At 40.3% G+C, this 23,540-nt stretch overlaps 1 protein-coding gene across 1 annotated transcript in view; it reads left to right on the top strand.

Moving 5' to 3' along the window:
* Window positions 1-117: 117 nt before the first annotated feature.
* The window catches only part of GCH1 (GTP cyclohydrolase 1), a 48,205-nt gene continuing 24,782 nt past the window's right edge, over window positions 118-23,540 (top strand). The window contains exon 1 of the mRNA XM_026480349.4: window positions 118-626. Coding sequence (XP_026336134.1) covers window positions 287-626 — 340 coding nt within the window. The 5' untranslated portion in view covers window positions 118-286. The remainder of the gene's footprint in view (window positions 627-23,540) is intronic.

The following is a 23,540-nucleotide window of genomic DNA, read 5'->3' as shown; positions in this document are numbered from 1 at the left end:
GAGACCCGCGGAGGACAGGCGAAGGGGCGGGGCGAGCGCCATGACGCGCGGAGGCTCCGGCCAATGGGAACGCCCCGCGGCGCCGGCCGAGCCGCCCGCCCATAAAAAGGAGGCACTGCCGAGCTCTCTAGCCTTCCTCTGTCCCTGCCTGGGAGGGTGTCACGGGCCGGTCGCGTACTTTCCTCAGGTGATTCTCGCCGCAGCCTATTGCCTGCGGCGGCCGGCGCAATTTAGTTGCAGTCCCCAAAGCGTCCCAGAGTCCCTCCGGAGAGGCAGCGGCGAGTCCATGGAGAAGGGTCCGGTGCGGGCGCCGGCGAAGCCGCGGGGTGCCAGGTGCAGTAATGGGTTCCCCGAGGGGGAGCCACCGCGACCCGGGCCGAGCGGGCCGGCCGAGAAACCGCCGCGGCCGGAGACCAAGAGTGTCCAGCCGGCGGACGGCTGGAAAGGCGAACGGCCCCGGAGCGAGGAGGATAATGAGCTGAACCTCCCCAACCTGGCGGCCGCCTACTCGTCTATCCTGCGCTCGCTAGGCGAGGACCCCCAGCGGCAGGGACTGCTCAAGACGCCCTGGAGGGCGGCCACAGCCATGCAGTTCTTCACCAAGGGCTACCAGGAGACCATCTCAGGTCAGTGCGCCCGCCGGCCGCGTGGGCGCGGGCTGCTACGTCTTGCAGGGCACCGAGTAGGTGGCCACGGGAGGCGCGCGCCGGCTCCGGGAAGTTTCCGGAGTTGCCTCACTCTTGGCAGAGGACAGAGTGCTGTCACCTTCCGAACCCCGCCTTCGGCCCTGGCCCCGCTGTCCTGCCCAGGCGAGGGCCCTGCGCGGGACGCACTTTGGGCGACCAGGGAGACAGCGGCCTCTCCACCCGGGGTCCGGCTCAGCGGTCCTTGCGGGGTCCTCCCGGTTCTGCTCGCAGCCCTCTCCTTGAGCCTCAGGTTGCGGGGACCGCGGTCACAGAGCTACCTGCGGGGGGAGGGGGGCAGGCTGGAGCCCCTGTCGCCTGAGCGCCCAGGGCCGGATGCTTGAAAGCACGTGCGGAGCCCAGAGTTGCCAGGATTAGGATCACCTGGCGCTTATGGAAGGGAGGGCTTCCTAAGTCGTCCTTGTTCGTGAGGTCTAATTTTTGGTAGGTCTGGGGTGAAGCTTTGGCTTGGTCGGCTTGGAGCGCCGGGGTGATTCTTTGTGGCAAACTCGAGACCCGCACGCTCACTGGCTTGCCGGGGCGCCCGGGTCTTTGGAAAGTTGTAATTCTCTTTTGTCCACTTCAAGTTAACCCCATCTCAGGACTTTCCCAGGATTTGGCACAGTTCAGGGCATGGACTAGCCCAGAGTTTGAGGCGTGAGGTTTCTCTGGCTAGTTTGCTGTTTGAAGCCTCCGCCCCCATTCTAAAAGCTCAAAAGCAATAAAGTTGGGGAGATTCGCTGGGCTCTGGGACCCCGAATCCGAGTACCTTTAAGCCCGGTTTGCCCAATGCTATCCGTGCCTGAGGTGGGTCGGGCTTTCTCACCCAGAAGGCTGGGAAGCTGTAGGGGATGGGGGAGGGAGAATGGAAAATGAGGACTTCGCTGCCTATTTGCTGGGTGAGTGGGGCCGTTCTTTACAAAAAAAAAAAAAAAAAAAAGAGAGAGAGAAAGAAAGCTCTGACATCTGCAACTGGGACCAGCGACGTTGTTTTCTAGCTTAAATCTTTTGTGGCTCTTGATGACATTTAGTAATTTGGCCTAAGAAACCCCTACTTTCACGTTTCTTAAGGAAGAACAGTGTTGCTTTGCAAGGTAACTTCCCTGTCCTTGTTATTTTCTTGATGGAGTATCCGGTGACTCCCCTATTAGATCCTGGGAAGAACAAAGTTATTTTTGCCCAGTCTTCCACACCCCAAAGGAAGGGTGGGAAATCAGTGTGAGAGGGGTGGGGCCCCAAAAGGAAATGATACTACATACTAAAGCCAAGAAATGGATCTCTCGTTCTGTATCCAAGTTCACTTTTTTACCTCTTGATGGTAAAAGTTCAGAGACAAAAGCCAAATTTCAAAATGCAAAGACTGAAGAATAAGCAGTCTCCATTTGATGAATATTCTATCATTTGGTGACATTCCACAATGTAATGAAGAAACCTCTTTTAGGGCCTTACTCATTCTACCTCTTGTGGACGCTGAAAGCAGTTTCCTTCATAACATTGGTCAGACTTTGGGAATCTTGCCAAATTCACAGGAGAGAGGAATTTCTGACTCCCAGACAGGTCACAAAATTACCTAAAGAGGCTCACAAGGTTTATTTAAGCAAATGGTGAGCAGAAGTCTGTCTCATGAGCCATAGGGTTAATGAATCCAAAGAACACTTCAATCTACCTTAGAAAATGGTTGTACAAATGTTAATTTATTACTTCGAAAGTCCATGGACCTAGTGACAGAAAGAAGAGTAGGGGTTGCCAGGGCCTAGGAAGGAGGATAGAATGGGGAGTGGCTGCTTAATGGGTTTCCTTTTGGGGTGATGAAAATGTTCTGGAACTAGAGAGTGGTGCTGGTGGTAGTCGCACAACATTGTGAATGTACTAAATGCCACTGAATTGTACACCTCAAAATGGTTAAAATGAATTTTTTTTAAACGACGAATTTCATGTACATTTTACCACAATAAAAAAAGTCCACAGGCTGTTTAAGAATTATTACTAGCCATTAACTGAATACTTTTTATGCTTTAACTGCTTTATGTAGATGGTCTTGGTTAATCCTTAGTATCGAGGTAAACATTGTTCTTTTATCCCCATGACAAGGAAACTGAGGCAGAGAAGTTGACAGCTTCAAGGGGTAGGGCCGGTATTTGAATTCAGACAGCCTGAACGCCAACTCTTAACCTACTTTCTTGTATTGTTATTTTAATGTGTCAGTGTAGCTTATCTCTAAGTATTTAAAACTGCAAGCTATGACCTAACAGTTGGGTTAGCAGCATTAGAAAAAAAAAGGTGGAGTAGGATGGAGGTCAGTTTACCACATGTAGTAAGGGTACAAGTTGTGAGGAGCTTCTGTATAGGTTTTATAGGTATGTTTTTTTGGTGTGTACTGGCTCCAGATGTAAATATATTGCTTAACTGTGGATTGTGGTCAGAAGTTTGAAAGCCTCTATCTAGGGGTTCCCGCTTAAGAACTTAATACCTATTCCTTAGAGGCACATAGTTAGAGGACAGAGAAGAGAGGACAACGAGAATGGTGCTGAATTTATAGGAATAAACCTCAAATGGTGGTGGTCTAGACCTTGGCCCAGCCTGGGTGGAAGAGAGAAAGAAGGATATTTTAAATCTGTAGAAAATATGGCAGAGAGTAATAAAACAATCCTGGACAATCCCTAATTTTTATTTCTTTATGGAGCATAAGTCCCTGACCACTATAAATTGTTTTGGAAAGAAACAAACTTCTTTGAAACTCTCACTTGTCTGTACTTATAAACAAGATACTCTGTATCATTCATATCTCTGTATAGTAATTCCTGGTCAATGGTGTTGACTTCAGTGTTGTAAAATAGAAAATAAATTGGTGCTTTACATTCCCCAAAGAATTTTTTGTTGCTTCCTCCCGAGCGGATTGATGCTAACTTCTTCTTCTTTTTTTTTTTTTTTTTTTTTAAGATTTTATTTCTTTATTCGACAGAGATAGAGACAGCCAGCGAGAGAGGGAACACAAGCAGGGGGAGCGGGAGAGGAAGAAGCAGGCTCATAGCGGAGGAGCCTGATGTGGGGCTCGATCCCATAACGCCGGGATCACGCCCTGAGCCAAAAGCAGACGCTTAACTGCTGTGCCACCCAGGCGCCCCTTGATGCTAACTTCTGGCATTTTGGGGAAATTTGTCATTTCTCCCTATACTGCCCCTTCTCTCCATGACCCTTGCCTGGTGGACCTTTCCTCTACTTTCCAGTGTGTACCCTACCATGAGTACATCTATGATCACCAATGATGGGGCTATGTCATGGTTGTGCAAGTCTCCTGGTCACTGTTCACCGCTGGGTTGGCAGGGAATGCTGAAAGAGACGCTGTGCTCTCTCCCAGGAACTGGCTCTCCTTTGAATCTGGCATCACATCCTGTGATCCTTGGACCAGCTCATCTTTCTCTATTGCTGTCCCATTTCCATTTAACTACATTTCCATTTAACTAGTATTCTTATATATTCTAAGTTTTACCTTGATGAGGTCTCCTTTTTTGTTTTTTTAAAAGATTTATTTATTTATTTATTTATTTATTTATTTATTTATTTATTTTAGAGAGAGGGAGTGGAGAGGGGCAGAGGGAGAAGGAGAGAAGCAGACTCCTTGCTGAGTGCGGAGCCCGAAGCAGAACTCAACCTCAGGACCCTGAGCTCATGACCTGAGCTGAAATCAAGAGTTGGATGCTTAACTGACTGAGCCACCCAGGCACTCCAATGAGGTCTCCTTTCTAAATAAGGAATCTTTCCTGTATTTCCAATATTTTATTCAGAACTTTAATTAAATTGGAGGGTCTACTATTCCTTGAGGTTCTTGGTCTTCCTTTCCCTGTGTCTGACCCTTCCCATTCCCGGTCCCCTCCTGGGTGTAAATGGGAATAACCTCTTAATTAGCGTTATCTACCAAAGGTTAAGTGCATATACCTTGTTTCATCAATTGTCCTCTTTATGAGTTTTTGGGAACACACAAGAGTTTGACTTTTCTGTCATATTTCTAATTAAAGTAGGTTTTAGCTTGTCTTATCCAGGGTGCCAAAACAGTTTTCATAAATCAGTTGACAATGTCCCAAGTTTTAGGAAACACGTGAGCATGTATATAATGCAGCATGAGGAGATGGTACCATAGGTGATGGTACCATAGATGGTGGACTTCTTGACTGTCTTCCCACCAGGTTTGAGGAGTCTTGTCCCTGCCTCAATAATTTTCACTGCAAGATGATATCTATCCTTTAAAGATAACACAAGGCAGGGCATCTGGGCGGCTCTGTTCGTTACGCCTCTGACTCTTGATTTCGGCTCAGGTTATGATCTCAGGGTCATGAGATCACCTGTGTGGAGCTCTGCACTGGGTGTGCGGCCTGCTTGAGATTCTCTCTTCCTGTGGACCCCCCCCCCCCAATACAGGCACTGTCTCTCAGAAAGACAAAAAAGAAAGAAAGAAAGAAAACACAAGGCAAGTAGAGACTTTATTTATACAAGAATGAGTCTTAGCTACTTCATGCTGAAATGTGCTAACACTCACAAAAGATTTTTTTTTTCTTTCTGAATCACAAATCTTTGTGATTTACCAAATCAGGCCAATGATGAACTAAAAATTGTAACAATTTATAAGGTGTGAATGGGGACAAGAATCAAATTATTTACTATCCCTCCTATATTGTGGGTGATATGTGAGTTTATGTCTCAAGTTTTAAAGTATATTATATATTACATATCTCATCTTTGAGAGGTGCTATTTTTGGATGTGTGTAGTTCATCTAAATATCGATTCACTAATTATTTTATTTTGCTAATGAGTACTTTTGTAGGACTTAGTTCTGTTTATTACTAGAAAGAGTACTATGAATAAAGAAGAAAAAATGAGGCTGTTGAAGTGTATGACTGGAATTTGGGAGTAGTCACAGTTGATTAAAGTTGTTAAGAAGTCCTTGAGAATGGAGGAGAAAAGCTTGTCCTAATGGTTTATTTTATTTTTTAAAGATTTATTTATTTATTTGGGGGAGAGAATGGGAGTGGGAGTAGGGGGAGGGATAGAGGGAGAGAATCTGAAGCAGACTCCCTGCTGAGCACAGAGCCTGTCTTGGGGCTTGATCTCATGACCCTTGGGATCATGACCTGAGCAGAAACCAAGAGTCAGACACTTAAGTGACTGAACCACCCAGGCGCCTCCTAAAGTTTTCTTTTAAAAATATATTATCTATAAACAATGTTTCTAGCCTGGGAGAAAAAATTTCACTACACATAACTTTGAAATACCAAACAAAGCCATCAGGTTGATACTTGTTTTAGTTTCACTGGGCTGATACAAACTACCACAAACTGGGCTGTTTAAACAACAGATATCTATTGTCTCACAGTTCTACAGGCTGCAAGTCCAAAATCAAGGTGTGGGTGGGACCACACTCCCTCTGAAAATTGTAGTGGGGAGACCTTTTTTGCCTCTTCCTAGCATCTGGTGGTAGCTCTCAATCCTCAGTGTTCATTTGCCTGCATTATTACAATTTCTGCCTCTGTTGCTGTTCAAGTTTTCCTTTTTTAAAGACACCAGTCACATCGAACTTAGTTTATAGTATTCCACTATGTCCCATCTTACTTTAGTTAATTACATCTGCAATTATTTAATTTCCAAATAAGTCACATTCTGAGGTACTTGGTTTTGGACTTTGACGTATCTTTTTGAGAGGGAATATGATTCAACCTATACCAGTGCTGAATACTATTTATTCTTCATAAGACTGGCTGGCAACTTTATAGTTTCACGTAACAAATTTGTTGAGTGCCAGGCCCTGCACCGAATGCTGGGAACACAGGATGAGTAAAACCAGATATGGTTTCTGCCTTTATGGAATTTACAGTCTTTTGGACAAAGACAGATATTCATCAGAATCACATGAGTGAGTATGTGATTACAGATTGAGAAATGTTAAGGATAAAATGGACACAGCTTAATGAGAGCACTTAGCAGAGAATTTATCTGTGCTGGGAGACAGGAGCGTGGATGGCTGAACTGACATGTGAATAGCAACAGACACTAGTGATGACTTACTAGGTGCTGAACAGTGTTCTGAGTTCTTTACAGGTATCACCTTGGTTGCACTCACAATAGCACTAGAGGGTAGGTGATGTTATTCCCATTTTCTAGATAAGAAAACTGAGGCACAGAGAGGACCTGCCCAAGATCATATCTTGAAAATAGCAGTGTTGGGAAGATGATTGAGAATGAGAGTCATATTCTCTGACATTCTGTTTAATTTTAATCATAATACTGTACTGACTTATTTAAATTCCTACTCATTTTCTCCCTTTTTGTATTTTCTCTGCTGTTTTCTTTGTTCGGCTTTTGAAACTCTTCCACGGCTGGGTTTCCCCCACTGACTCATTTGCAGCATGCTCCTGTAATTTGAGTCCAGTATTAGGTTGAGTCAGACTGCAGTATTAAAATTTGCCAGGAGAGGGCAACTATCTAATCTTTGACGAATACTAGATTATGAATCTTGGATTATACGAACCATTTCCAATTCCCGTTTATATAAATGAATATATTCCCTATGGTTCTACATTCTCTACTGAATCTATGGCAATTAGATCTCGGGATAATTTGGATTCGGTTAACCAAAGATTGTCTGAACTGAGGTAAATTTGTTACACCTAAGGCTGAGAGGACATTTTCTCACTGGAATTTTGTCCAATTATAAACCTCAATAGCAGTTTTTTAGACCCTTTCAGAGAAGAGGGACTGTTCGTACTCCTCGTTGCATCCCTAGCAAACTTCCCAGCACATGTTTGAATTAATTTCATAAAGACAAGGACCCCTTAACTCTTACTTTCTTCTACCACAATCCTCTGTATATAGGTGCTCAATAAATGCTAATTGTTTTATACACTAAAGAAAAATTCAGAGGACTTGTCTTTATGGAAAAAAGCCACAAGTTATTCCAATTGGATCTCCTGAATACTTTTAGGTCAGAGGTCATCCTTTGGACATGTTTGTAGAATCAGGGTCCTGCTTCTCCAGAAACTCACCTGTTTGAGATAGCTCCTATAGTCAGTCAACCTATTATTTCAAGATATCAATTAAAGTGACTGGCCTGTTTCCCTGGCACATAAAAATTATCATGGGGAAGATTCTCTAGGAAATCTGTCTGGATTGCTGTCAGTTTTTAAACTATCATAGAAATGTTCAAATGTACACAGCATAGTATAATGAGCTGCTATGTGTCTATTAGCTAACCTCAACTGTTAACATAAACATAGGTCTATCTTCTTTCATCCCTTCTGCCTCACCTTCCCTCACTGAATTGCTTTAAAGCAAATTCCAAATATGTCATTTCATTGATAAATACTTCACAATATCTGAAATAAAAAGACCTAAAAAATATTATGCTTGAAATTAATAGTAATTTCTTCTAAATATCCAGTGTTTACAGTTCTCTTGATTTTTGCACAGGTGTCTTTTTACAAATTGGTTTCTTTGAATAAGGGTTCAAACAAGATTCATACATTATATTTGGTTAATGTCCTTAAGTTTCTTTTAATTTGTTACAGTTTGCTATTCCTTTTTATCCCCTAATAATTTATTGAAGAAACAGGGTCATTTGTTCTATAGAATTTCCCACATTCTAAGTTTTGCTCATTATTTTCTCATGACTTAGTTTAACATGTTCCTTTAGTTCCTGTATTGTTTATATACTGGTAGATTTAGAGGTGTGCCTCCCTGCTCCCACCCCAAAAATAACTCTTAAATTTAGTCAAGAAAAATTTGTAAATGGTGGCATGTGCTTCAATCAGGAGGCAGCTAAATATCTAGTTGTCTTTTTGTGTTGTTAAAATTGATCAGCGTTAGGTGTTATCAGCCTGATTTATCTATTATAAAGTTCCCCACCAGTCTTTCACCTGCTACTTTTAATAGCCATTGGTGATCGTCTAGATCCAGTAATTATAAGTTGCAAAATAGGGGCGCCTGGGTGGCACAGCGGTTGGGTGTCTGCCTTCAGCTCAGGGCGTGGTCCCGGCGTTCTGGGATCGAGCCCCACATCAGGCTCCTCTGCTATGAGCGTGCTTCTTCCTCTCCCACTCCCCCTGCTTGTGTTCCCGCTCTCTCTGGCTGTCTCTATCTCTGTCGAATAAATAAATAAAAATCTTAAAAAAAAATAAGTTGCAAAATAATGATGTTTGGTTAATTCCTTTTGAATTTATTGACTGGATTTCAATAAAGAAGGTACAGAGGAATGTGTTAGGCTATCTTTGCCACTATTTAGTAAGCTTAAAGGTATTTAAAATAAAGCTTAAAAATATGAGTTAATTTATTTAATTCTGCAGTGGAGAGCCGCCTCATTGTGATTTAATCTAGAAGCCATAAAAGAAAATAATTTAATTACATAAAAACTATGAATTTTCTTTCACATGTGAAATACCAACATGAATGAAGTCAAGTGAAACAATGGGAAGAAATATTTACAACACCTCTTGAGACAACAGGATAATCACAATAATATAAATATATTATATTAAATAATATAAAAAGAGATGCTAGAAACTAATGTGAAAGCCCAAAAACAGAATTGAAAAATTGGGAAGACATGTAAGCAGACAGATCACGGGACACGAAATACACATGACTTTTAAATACTTGGAAAGATGCTTGATCTCACTCTCAATAAGAGAAATGCACACAACCGCCCTTCCGCAAGATACATTTCTACCTTGTTAGATTGACAAAAGTTCAGAAGTTTAGATACTGCATTATGCTATTGAAGTGATAGGGAAACAAATATTACTGTTGAAAGATAACTATTCTTATGGAGGATAATTTGGCAACATCTATCATATACAAAGTTATATATGGTACTTGAAAATCCTGCCTCTGGGAATTTATCTTAGATAGATAATTGGACACATGAGATATGTATGCTCAAAGTTAGTCACTATAGCCTTGAATGTGGAAGTAACCTCAATGTCTAGGCCCTTAGAATGGCTAAATTACTCAGAGGAGTTATATTTTGTAGGAAAAATGGGGTAGGGGGGACAATAAAATGTTGTTTATATTGGTATTAAGAGTTAGAGGATACATAGTGCTTACATGTTACTCAGGAATATGAACTGGGCAGATAGCAGATAAGTGTAGAAGTAAGACTTTTCACTATTTTCAGTTTTTGATTTTTGAGGTATGTACATGTACTTTCAAATAGATAAACTTAAAATATTTTGGCAAAGTTGTTTCAAATCCAGGAGTAAAAGAAGTACAACTTTTCCCAAGGGCTAGCTAACAAGAAAAATCTGGTAACTGAAAACCATTTACCCTGAAATTAGAGAAAAATAGTTAGATATGTGTGTATTTGAGCCTGGTCTTCATTGTGATCTTTATTGCATGGACAAAGAGACTGTGTCTGAATGTGACCTTCTTTATTAACTATCTGTAAAATTACTGTCATGTCTCTAAACTTTGTCATTTTTCCCTTTTTGTAAAGGGTAGGTATGGTAATACCTGCTTTGCCTGGGCTCTTCTAAGAATTAAGGTATGTGAAAAGCACGGGATACATAATCTATTCCTTCTTTATGGTGAGGAAGAACTGTGGGATGCTTTGGAGCCCTAAGCCACCACGTAAAAAGTCCAGTTACTCTGAGACTGTCATGCTGTGAGGAAGCTCTGCCACATGGAGAGGCCACGTATGGGTGTTCTGGCTGATGATCCCACCTAAGGTCCCACCCAGCAGCTAGCATTGAACAATAGACATGTGAGTAGATTCCCCCAGGTTGTTTCAGCCCCCAGCTGACTAGCCGTCTCCACTAAGGCCCCAGGTATTGAGGTATGGAGGCCAGTCATCTTCTCTGTGCTCTGTCTGGATTCCTGACCCACAGAATCCAGAGACATAATAAAATAGTTGTACGCCACTAAATTCTGGGGTATCTTCTTATGCACTAAAAAAGCCTAAGCTGGAACAAATTTTTAGATGAGGGTGGTTAGATTTGCATTTGTATAGAGGAAAAGGGAGTGACTTAAATAAGCCAAGAGATGGCATAATGGTTTAAGGCCAGAGATTTAAATTTGTGAATTATCAGTATAAGGTTGACAGCTGAAGCAGGGAGAGTGGCTGAGCATCATAGGAGGCAAGGAAAACAAAAGCAAAACTGAACTATTGGGACTTCATCAAGATAAAAATCTATGCAGCAAAGGAAACAATCAACAAAACTAAAAGGCAGGCTACAGAATAGGAGAAAAGGGGATGTCTAGTTGGCTTGGTTGGTTAAGCATCTGCCTTTGACTCAGGTCATGATCCCAGGGTCCTGGGATCAAGTTCTGTGTCAGGCTTCCTGCTCAGTAGGGAGCCTGCTTCTCCCTCTGCCTCCTGCTTCCCCTGCTTGTGCTCTCTCACTCTCTCGCTCTCTGTCTGACAAATAAATAATAAATAAAATCTTAAAAAAAACAAAGAATGCGAAGAGATATTTGCAAATAACATATCTGATAAAGGGATAGTATCCAAAATCTATAAAGAACTTATCAGACTCAATGCACAAAAAACAACCCAGTTAAGAAATGGGCAAAAGACATGAATAGACACTTTTCCAAAGAAGACATCCACATGGCTAACAGACACATGAAAAAATGCTCAACATCACTCATCATCAGGGAAATACAAATCAAAACCACAATGAGATACCACCTCATAGCTGTCAGAATGGCCAAAATTAACAACACAAGAAACAACAGGTGTTGGCGAGGATGCAAAGAAAGGGGAACCCTCTTGCAGAGTTCATGGGAATGCAAACTGGTGCAGCCACTCTGGAAAACAGTATGGAGGTTCCTCAAAAAGTTAAAATTAGAACTACCCCATGATCCAGCAATTGCACTGCTAGGTATTTACCCAAAGGATACAAAAATACAGATTCAAAGGGGTACAATGCACCCCAATGTTTATAGCAGCATTATCAACAATAGCCAAACTACGGAGAGAGTCCAAATGTCCAGCGACTGATGAATGGATGGATAAGAGGTGGTATATATATATACAATGGAATATTATTCAGCCATCAAAAAAGAAACCTTGCCATTTGCAATGACTAGATGGAACTAGAGTGTATTATGCTAAGTAAAATAAGTCAGAGAAGGACAGATACCACATGATCTCACTCATGTGAAATTTAAGAAAGAAAACAAATGAACATATGGGAAGGGGGGAAAGAGAGGGAAACAAGTCACAAGAGACTCTTAATAATAGAGAACAAACAGGGTTGATGGAGGGAGGTAGGGGGATAGGCTAGATGGGTTTTCAGTATTAAAGAGGGTACTTGTGGTGAACACTGGGTGTTGTATGTAAGTAATGAATCATTGAATTCTACTCCAGAAATCAATATTGTATTGCATGTTAACTGAAATTTAAATTAAAAAATAATAAAGATGTTTTCTTAAGAGAGAGAGAAGGAACAAAATGAAGAGGTCATAAGGCATAGTAGACTTGAGCCAGATTGCCTGGTTTCAAATCCAGTTACTTATCAACAGTGCCTCAGTAGCATCATCTGTAAAATGGGGCTATTAATAGTGCCTATGCATCTTATAGGGTTAATGTGAGGATGGAATGAGTTAGTACAAAAAAGTGCTAAGAGAAATGCCTGCTCTATAGGAAGGTCTGTAGACATTTTGTACATGTTAGCTGTGAGTCCTGAGATTTGATTTGAAGTGGTTGTTAGTTTTAATAGCTTAATGTAGTCAGAAGCCAGATTCTAGGACTTTAGGGAGTAATTTGACGAATTATGGAAGGCAAGAACATTTTTGAGGTTTCTTTTCCTGACTGGCAGGATCAAGTGAGTTTCCCCTTGGTGTGTATCAAGACAGCGCTGTGTTGGGTGCTGGATGTTGATGAATGAAAGCCTTAGGTGTCAGAGAAAAGCATGGGACTCAAAACTCCGGGAAGGTGGGCCGGGTTGTGTACATGTGATCTTACATGATACTTCTGTCAACTTGAGGTTATACCCATTCTAAAGAGGTGGAAACTGAGGAGGCTCAGGTTAAGTCACTTCCCAGAGGTCACAGAGAAGAACCCAGAGAAGAACTACAACATTCATGTTCTAATTGACATCATGCCCCCTCAGTTTTTAAGTGCCTATGTTACAATTTCATATGAAGATCCATTTAATATGTGAGGATCATAGTATGTAGAAATTCTGCTTTTCTTCCTGAATCCTAGCAAAGAGAAAGCCAAGTAGATTTAGTTTTGAGGCATTTCTTACTATCCTGAAAGATATTTCATGAAGTTTTCGATCTAGGGAGTTCATGAATACTTGCAAAAATTTTAGCTAAATTGCATTCAATTCTAAAGTGGATTCATAACAAATTTTCCCCATTTAATCCTTTGAGGGAGGTATCTGAAGACCAAAATTTTATATATTTTGTTTAAAGCACATTCAATTGTGTTGTGGTCATTTTATATTTTATTAATGTCTTTTAATGGTTTTATTTGGAAATTTTTCTGTTTTAAGTATTAGTTTTTATAACTGTACTTTTTATTAAATGCAGTTATAAATGCTTAATATTTTAGAGTAATTTTATCTATAACTACAATAGTATATAAATTTCAGAGATACAAACTTTAACTCCTTTTTGAACAATTAGGCAAATATAATACAACATGATTATGTTCCATCTGTACTAACATATCTAAATTGTGTTCCCGGCTGTATAATTGCAACTGTCTCAAAATGGATATGCTTGCTTGTTGTATATTGTCTTTTTTTAGTTGCTTGATTCTTATTGTAAAATATACATAGCAAAATTTACTATCGTAACCGTTTTTAAGTGTATAGTTCAGTGGCATTGAGTTTATTCACATTGCTGTGCAACCATCACCACTATCCATTTCCAGAACTTTCTCATCCTCCTAAACTGAAACTCTACTTATTAACCAGTTAACCACCTATTGCTCTTTTCTCCCAACCCTTGGTAACCATTAATTTCTGTGTGGATTTGGCTATTCCATGACCTCATATGAGTGAAATCATAGTATATCTGTCCTTTGTGTCTGGCTTATTTCACTTAGCATACTGTCTTTAAGGTTCACCCATGTTAAGAATATTTTAAAGTTAGAAAAGACCCATTTGGTCCTTGTTTAAACCAGTAACTCATTCTGTAGAATGTTGTATATTCTTAAATTTATAAGCGTCGGAGTGCCTGGGTGGTGCTGTTGGTTAAGCAGCTCTTGGTTTCAGCTCAGGTCTTGATCTCAAGATCAAGCCCTGTGTCAGGCTTCATGCTCAGCGCAGTGTCTGTTTAAGACTCTTTCTCTCTCCCCGCCATACACACACACACACACACACACACTGTCTCTCTCTCTCTCTCTCTCTCTCTCTCAAATAAATAAATAATTCTTTAAAAATTGTGTTATATTTTTATTTTCTTACTTTAGAAAATCCTTACTTTAGTGACCCTGCACTAACTGTTAAAGGGGAAGCAAAAATGGTCCGTCTGGTATTGGCTCTGAAGGAGCCTGTGGTCCATGCTGGCAGAGACCAGATACTAAGTTCCTGTGGAGAGGAGCATATGGAGTTTTGTGTGGTCAGAAGTAAGGCAGAATCTTCTGGTGGAGAGACTTGAGATAACTATGGAGGAGGTAACTTTTGAGCTGAACCTAGAAGGAAATTCATTTTGAGGATTTAAAAAAAAATTTTTTACATTTTTTATTTTTTTAAGTCATCTCTACACTGAACTCAGGGCTCAAACTCTCAACCCTGAGATCAAGCGACATATGCTTCACCAACTGAGCCAGCCAGGCACCCCAAGTGGGTTTTTTTTAGTTGTTTATTTATTTATTTTTAACAATTTTTGTTTATCTATTTGAGAGAGAGCACGAGCAGAGGGAGGAGCAGAGTGAGAGGGAGGAACAGACTCCCCGCTGAGCAGGGAGCCCAATGTGGGGCTTGATCCCGGGACTCCAGGACCATGACCTGAGCCGAAAGCAGATGCTTAACCAGCTGAGCCACCCAGGTGCCCCTGTTGTTGTTTAAACAGAAATTGTCCATGCAGGTTTAGAGAAGGCTACAGTCTAAGTGTTCTGGATTAAAAAGAATATACTAATATTCATAGTTGTTGGTACCATAGAGTTAAAATTAAATGAAACTTTTAAAGCAATTTATTGTCAATTTTTTAAAGGTCAGCACAGAAGGCATTAAGGTTGGTGCCTTTCCCTGACGTTTTAAAAGTCCATTCTGGCCAGTCAGCCCTTCTATGAACTTTACCTGATTGCATGTTGCTAGTTGGTCTATTTGGTCTAATTGGTGTAGTCTTTATAATCTGGTTGTTCGTTTTGTCTGTGATTCTTCCTTCTGATTAATCTCCTTGGTTACTTGGGCTCCAAGTCCTGACCCTTGTACTTCTCAAGTATCTCTAGACTCTGTCTTATCTTCTCTTGCTCTGACTCTTTGCCTCTCTCACCACCAAGTACAGTAACTTCTTAACTGGTTGCCTTGCTACCTAGCTTGTCCTGCTCCAGTCCATTAGTGCCACTGTGATTTTACTAAAGTTGAACAGGTCTCTTCCTTCTGAAAATACTTGCCTGATTATTTTCTTGTTTTTCCTTACCATGGTTGTGAGGTTTTGTTGTGTTCCATTCTCTTGCCTGCATTTTTCCCCCTTCTGTCCCATCACTGTTCCCCTCATGAGGGGCAGGAGTATTTTAGTTTAGTGCACAGTCTATCTTGAAAAATCACTCTGCCTCATTCGCACACTGGAGCTGGAGATCAAAGCAGACATTCTACCTAAGGCTCGTTTTTCTGAAATATTTGGCCCTTTTTATCTGTTCTCTTCCTCCAATTTTTTTTCACTATCTTTTTTTTGATTTTGGTTGCTAACCATGAGGATCCCCACCCACTACCCGTTTATCAACAGCTATTGCTTCTTTAGAGTTCTGTGAACAAGAAACCAGATTTAGGTGAGGAAATTGGCTGTTGCTGAGTTCTGCATTGAATTTTTTTGAGGTCCAGTTGGTCCAAATGCTGTTTCAAGTGAAGAGCTTTGCCAAGAACATATGGCTCTTGCTATGAAGTATGATATATTTTATGTATGTAAATGAGTATTTATTTTTCTAAGTAGGAATCAGAACCCATTTCAACAGAGGCCATTGACAAATGTCCCAAACAAGGGAACTCTCACTAAAATAGCTTAAAATACAATTATATCTATTGTATGGTAAGCTGTTCATGAGCAGCGATGAAGGTGTTAGGTGCTGGAGTTCAACTGAGAGTGAGGACTTTGCCAAAAAGCTAACTGACTATCCCTTCAAAATATAAGTGCTTCTGCTAATGCACAGGCAATCGTGGAGGGGTGCCGCTGATTGCCATCAGAAACAATTTGCCTTTCAGCAGCACAGAGTGATGAGCTTACAGCCTCCAACTGTTAGAGCTCTTGCTTTGCCTCGGTGGAGGTCATTCTTATCCCACACTGTTTTTTTTCTTTCATTTGAATATCCATTTCTTCCTATGTCTCTACCACCACTATCAACTGAGCTTTTTTAGAGCGGGGCTCTTTACAAATGAAGTACTTTATAAGGGAGGTAAGTGTTTCAGCTTTATAGTTCGTGTGTTAGAAACTTTGTTCACTGATACAATCCTTAGGTCCATTTGATGTTTCTTAAACTATTTTAGTGTGTCAACAAACTCGTCCTGGCCTAATGGGAAGAACAACTAGTCTGGACTAGTCACAGCATCCCCACTAACTAGTTTATGACCCTAGACAAGTTTTTTTTCAAGGCTTTCTGAATCTGGTCTACAGGGAGGGGCAGTTGGACTAGGAGTGGAATTGTCACACCTAGGTCTCTGTATTAGGGGAACCTTGGTCAGAGTTGTTTCCTTGCTCATTCTGTTGACTTCTTGCAGTTGACAGGTGAGGTTCCACCAAGGACCTCAGTCTTCTTTCGTTAGTAGAGGTGCTGTTTTCCTTTGAAACATTCAACCACACAGATAGTTTCTATGGTAACACGTCTCTTTTTTTTCTTGTGACGCAGATTTTTGAAAAGGTTCTTCATCTATATGCTCTTTAAAGCCTGTGGTCTTCTAACCTATAGCCCCTTTGATTAGACAAAGTCTTTATTTAAGGACTTTTTCCTCAGGAGTATTGTAGACACTTGTAGAAGAATAAGCAGTTGCTAGTCATACCAGCACTTGAGATTTAGTCTGTTTATTGGATTGCCTGGTAGCACAGTAATAACAAGAAAACCGATGTTCTCTTTTAGAATTGTGACATTTTATTTTTTTTAATCTAAAAAAATGTATTTATTTATTTATTTTAGAGAGAGCACACTTGCATGAGCAGGGGGAGGGACAGAGGGGGAGGGAGAGGGAGAGAATCTCATGCAGACTCCACGTTGAGCATGGAGCCCTAAAGGGGGCTCGATCTCACTACCCTGAGATCATGACCTGAGGTGAAACCAAATGTCGGATGCTTAACCATCTGAGGCACCCAGGTGCCCTGTTGCATTTTATTTTACTTTTAATTTTTTTATATAAAATGTTCAAACACAAAAATAGACAAAATCATATATGGCAGCTAACATACTTACTACCTAGATTCAAAATTAATGTTTTGCCATATTGGCATGGTCTATTTTACTGACAACAAATCAGACATTTATTTACAGGTGAAATGTCACCCTAGAAAGTGTTTTTCTTCTTAACCACTTATACTATCCTTAGTAAAAGTAACTATTAATTTCTTTGTATCATTTAATACCTAATCTACATTCATAATAGTAGAATTAACACCTAATTCTACACCCCCAATTGTCCCAAATGTCTTTAACTCACGATTTGTTTAAACTAGGACCCCCTCAAGATCCATACATTTGCGATGGCTGGATGGCTCAGTCGTTAAGCATCTGCCTTTGGCTTGGGTTCTGATCCCAAGGTTCTGGAATCGAGCCCCTCATGGGGCTCCCTGCTCGGCGGGAAGCCTGCTTCTCCCTCTCCCACTCCCCCTGCTTGTGTTCCCTCTCTCACCATCTCTTTGTCAAATAAATAAATAAAATCTTAAAAAAAAAAATCCATACGTTTGCATTTGATTGTTAGGTTTTAATCTAGAAGATTTCTTGCTACCCCCATCCCCCACCCCGTGACACTGATTTATCAGAGATTGTAAGTTGTCCTATAAAATATTTCACCTTGGGGATTTGTGATTGTTTTCTTCTTGTTTTCGTTTAACTTGTTTCTCTACCTCTCATATTCCTGGAACTGAAAGTTAGATCTAAAGACTTGATTAAATTCAGGGAAAACATTTTTAGCAAGAATGCTGTTTTCTTCATACCATATTACACCAGGAGACATAAAATATTTGGATCTTGAAGATTTAAAGACTGTAGTTGGTTTGAAAAGTGATTTTTTTTTACTGGTTTCCTAGAATAAACTTCTATAGAGATGTTCCTTTTTTTTTTTTTTTAAGCCTTTTTATTAGTTTGCAGATTTAATGGGATTCTCCTTTCCCCTGAAACTGTTCCAGTTTCATTTCAAAAAGTAAAGGTCAAAGTAGCATTAAATTACTGAATTTTCCCTCATATAAACCAAATAAATAGTTGGTAAAACACTCTTTTGCAAACAGTGTGCACCAGCTCTGGGCTCTGGCAGCCTCTGGATATCAGGCCACTCTTTCTGTCTGCTCTCTTGGGCTGAAGGATAGCTTCTCTCCTTCAACCCCCATGTTTATCACTAATACTACTTTTATTCTGAAACATTAGATTTGTTCTCTTTGTTTCCTTTGCTGTCATTGGCTTTAGGCTTGTCACCTCATGGCTGACTGTGAACTACAGCAACTCCTGATTCTGGTTTCTTGCCTCTGGGCTTTGCCCCTTGAATTCATTGTTCCTGTAGGCCAGGTTCAGACTTCTGGTGTCTTGGTGATCAGGCTTTTCTGTGGAAGTCAGAAGATAGGGATCAAAATCCAGCTCTCATACTAACGGGTAGATCTTCTTTAGCAGGCACTTCATGTTTCCAAATAGAGCATCAGTTTGCTCATCTGTAAAATGGGGATGATAACTGTTTTTGACAGATGCAGAGTAAAGCAGGGCTTGAAAGAAGGCATGAGCAAAATGTAAAATTTAATTTGAAAACGGCTCTAAAATAGAAGGGTATTTGATTTCTGTCCAATTCATAGACCACTCAGATAATCCACTTTACGTTTTGTTCCCTATATTTCTGTATTTTATTTCCTATAGTATCTCTCTTCTTTATCCCCTCTGGAAAACCCTCCCTTCCTTTCCTCCTAACCATCCTTAAGGCCTGGATCAAATCTTTATGCTCAATATAGTCACATGTTTTTTCCCAGCCCATAATTTTTCCTTTATGTAAACTATTGCTTCTGTAGTTTAGCTTCTAGGCATTCTCTCCATTTTGGGGGACTGATTTTTTAAAAAATCTAGTATAATTAACAGACAGTGTTATATTAGATTCAGGAGTACAATATAGTGATTCAGCAATTCTATAAATTACTCAGTGCTCATCACAATAAGTGTACTTTTAATACCTTTCACTTTTTATTTCCTCAGATCTTAAGTTTCATGAGGTCATGGTTTGATATATTTGTGTCTAGCTTAGAAACTAGTACGAACTTCCTATGAAAACTTCATCATATTACCCTTGAATCTGATTTCTAGTGAGTTGGCTGTAGGACTCAACTGGTTTCTTAAATGGCTGATATTTTCCTAGGAGATATGGGTACCATTCTTATGTGCAGTCCTCCTTTCTTTACTTTTCCCTAGACCTCTTGGGTCTTGTCTGCTCCTGCTCTGGAAAGTTGGCTCCAGTTTCTTTGCCTTATGTCCCCCTCCAGTTGCCCACCCCACCTGCCAATCTCTGTCTCTATTCCAAGCCTCCTTTCCCAGGTGGTGTGCAGACCTCACAGTGTTCCATAGGAATTGTCACCAGTGCTCTGACTTGGTGACCGTAGTGAGGGCCTATGGTGGGAATTACATTGCCCACTGTTCAGCCTTGCTTAAATGGCAAATTAGGGCCAGTAGTGGGTCCATTTTTAACCCTCAACTTCTCTCACCCCTCAAAAGCCTATGCTCCCAGCCCATCTGGTCATCAGAATTGCTTGGGTCTTTAAAAGATATAATCCTGGGTTCACCCCCACAGCTAGTGAATCAGCCTTTCTCAGGGTGACTTGCGAAGCTGTATTTTCCAAAGCTCCCTATGACTGGCCGTATGTGGGAGCCACTGTTCTAAAACGCCCCTTCTCCCTTAATCATTTGTCGCTAATGACACACTTGCACACACTGCTGGTACTTACTTGTTGGATGGGATTACAGATAGTTCCATAACATCCGTCTGTATGATGTTTCATGGCATAAGTGAATGTAGGATGATAAGGGATGAGCCTATTAAAGGCTTCTGAAGTAAATGGATAGTTTATCAGATTGGTGTGTTCTTTCTTTAGAACTGCTGTGAACCAGACCTTGTTACCACCATCTGTTTTGTAAATTCCATTTACAGTTTAACAGCTGGATTGTGAAAGATATACAAAATTATCCAATTAAAAAACTAAATTTGTCAAGTGTGCATCTTTTTTTTTTTTAATGACTCTTTGAATACACTCTTATTTCTTTCCTTAGATAGCCTTTTAAGGCTCTAATTTTTGTCTACCACAAATTTTCAGAGTAGTAAACTGAAACCAGATTAGGAGTCCTTAGGCTTGGAAGTTTGGATAACTTTGAGAGTTAATAATGTATAGGATTGGCAGCCTTCAGTTTTATCCATGAAAAAAAAAATCTGAATAGTTTAAAACAGGTGCTTTTCCCTACCTCAGTACAGAAAGCTGCTGGCCACTGCCTTTGCACATCCCAAAAGGTGACCGACCAGTGGGGGCAGGAGGATAACTGTGTTGTAATTTGGCATTGATTTCCAACACCCCTAGAGTTGTGCAAGCCAGGGACCTGGGAGTCCTGCTAAATTCCTTCTCTAAAACCATCCTCTTACCTGTCAGGACCCTGTAGCTCAGGTCACAGTCTGTACAAAGTTCAAATGAGAACATAGGTCTTTGGACTTTTAAAATTCATTTCTTCTGGGGGCGCCTGGGTGGCACAGCGGTTAAGCGCCTGCCTTTGGCTCAGGGCGTGATCCCGGCGTTCTGGGATCGAGCCCCACATCAGGCTCCTCCGCTATGAGCCTGCTTCTTCCTCTCCCACTCCCCCTGCTTGTGTTCCCTCTCTCACTGGCTGTCTCTATCTCTGTCAAATAAATAAATAAAATCTTAAAAAAAAAAAAATTCATTTCTTCTAATTTGCCATTCTACTTTTTTGAACCACTGTGTGTGTGGTTTTCTAAGAGCCAGTTAAGTAATGCTGTTTGGGTAGAGAAATTGTATGCACTTCCATTTTCTCATTTCAGTATTTCAGTATCTTATAAATAAACCACAACAGACATTACTGTTGTAATGAGGAAAAAGTTCTGATTAATAAAGATAACTTCATCTGTGAAAACATGTCCCTCAACAACAGGCACTGTTCATGACAAGTCCAGCTAAGAGGATGGGAATAGATCTCCAGTATTTTATCTGCTGAATAAAGCATGCGTATCAGTAATATTTTGAGGGCAGCCAGTACATTTATTTCAGTAGCCTTGACTACATTTTTTACAGTCTTATTAAGATATAATTGACATGCAATATTATGTAAGTTTAAGGTGTACAATGAGTTGATTTGATATACTTATATATTACAATGTAATTACTACTGGAGGTTAGCTAACACCTCCATCACATCACCCAATTACTGTTTCTTTTTTGTGATGAAAACATTTAAGATCTACTTTCTTAGCAACTTTCAAGTATGTAATACAGTATTGTTAACTATATTCAAAAAGGTGTGCATAAAAAAACCCTGTGCATTAAATCCCCAGAATTTATTCATCTTTAACTAGAAGTATGTATTCTTTGGCCAACCTCTCCCCATCTCTCCCACCCTCCCAACCCCTTGTAACCACCATTCTACTCTCTGTTTGTAAGAGTTTGGCTTTTTTTAAAGATTTTTACATGTAAGTGAGATCATACAGTATTTGTTTTTCTTGTATTTATTTCACTTAACATAATTCCATCAAGATCCATCTATGTTGTCTTCCCTATATTTTATTTTTTAATTAATTTTTTTTTAAGATTCTATTTTTAAATCATCTCTACACCCAGTGCAGGGCTTGAACTTACAACACCTAGACCAGGAGTCACATGCTCTACTGACTGAGCCAGCCAGGCGCCCCTTGGCTATATTTTACTTGCTTACAAGCAACATGGGAATTTATCTCTGCCAGGGATGACAGGAATGAAAATTTCCAAAATAACGAAACTTATACTTTTCTCTGCAATGCATTGGATCTTTCCTGCTGACAGACTTGCAGTTTATGAAATAAGTTCATGGAGCATATCAAAGCTGTGCCACAGCTCTGTCTACTCCAGCAGATGGTGTGAATGTTTGTCTAAAGTCATCTTAGTTTCCACCGTTAGATCAGTCTGTGGAATGTTTGAGTTCATGCTTATTTTGGCCAAGTTTTACAAATGTTTGCTCTGTCTTGTTAAGTGCAAGAAGTTGTGAGTGTTGGAAATGCTAATAAGAGGTGTACCATCATGATGGAAATGAAAGCAGAGATAGTGGTTTTCTTCCTTTTAATTTGTTTTAACATTGACCTTACTTGTAGGACAAATTTTTCAAATGGGGGTAGAATGCAAAATGTTTTAACATCACAATGAGGGCAGAAGAAGCCTTTGCTTTAATTGCAGAGTGTGATCTAGGGAGGTTTCTGAAAGAGTTTGCAGCATTGCATGAAGCAGGCTCTGTCTTTCCTGTGTAATTGGCCTCTAGCCAATTACCTTCTATGCAAAGGTAACCTCAGTTTCTTACTTTTTTTCAGGAAAAAACCAAAACACCACCATGTGCATGAACGACTCAATAACACTGTTTAAAATTAATGAAATGTCTCAAATATACAGGAAAAGTACAAAGAATTAACCAACATTCATCTAATTTTAACAACTCTTAATATTTTGCTATAGTTGCTTTTGAAAATACAAATGAATTTTCATAGATACCTCTTTCTGATCCTGTTACCCTTCCTCCAGAGTTAACCACTATCCTGAATTTGACCTCTACTCTCATGTCTATTTTTATACATTTATTTCATATGTATGTCCATAAAGAACATGTAATTTTGCATCTAGTTCATTTAAAGGATCATACTGTATATATATCTGCTATTGCTTTTAATTCTTGTTTTTTTTTATTGGACATTGTTTCAGGAAATAATTCAGCTTTGATTCACTCACTTTCACTGCTGGGTCATATTTTATTGTATGACTCTACCCAAATTGTGTAATCGTTCTTCTGATGCACATTTAAATTCTTAATTTTGCTCTTACCAATAATGCTGCGATAATAATTCTTCTGTTCCCTTGGCCACGTGAGTTTCTTTGGAGTCCTTTCTTTGAGATCTATCTTAAGGAAGTAAACTGACAGGGTAAAGACTGACATATTAATCAGATAAAATGGAAGTTCTATGCTTAATTCTGTCTCTGTGCGTCGCATATAGGGCCCTGTGTGGAAACTTAAAGCCTTAAGCTACAATGCCTGCCTCCAATGTTGGGAGAAATTACACACGTGACAGTGGTACCAGGAGGTGTGATGAAGTAAGTGCTGTATGCTGGTAGAGGCAGCTCTGATGCTGGAGGGTTTGGGCCAATGATTCAGATCTTTCTCTGCTAGGTCAGGGTAGGCTTGTCTTTGTTAGCCTCTTGAGTTGATTTAATTCCAGCCAAGAGCAAAGAAGCTTTTCATGCCTTTTTAGCTCTCATTCTTTGTGTTTTGCTGTCTTAATTCTAAAATCTGTAGG

Source organism: Ursus arctos, unplaced genomic scaffold, assembly GCF_023065955.2.
Source record: "Ursus arctos isolate Adak ecotype North America unplaced genomic scaffold, UrsArc2.0 scaffold_25, whole genome shotgun sequence".
Lineage (NCBI taxonomy): Eukaryota > Metazoa > Chordata > Mammalia > Carnivora > Ursidae > Ursus > Ursus arctos.
This window is presented reverse-complemented; position numbering and strand designations above follow the sequence as displayed.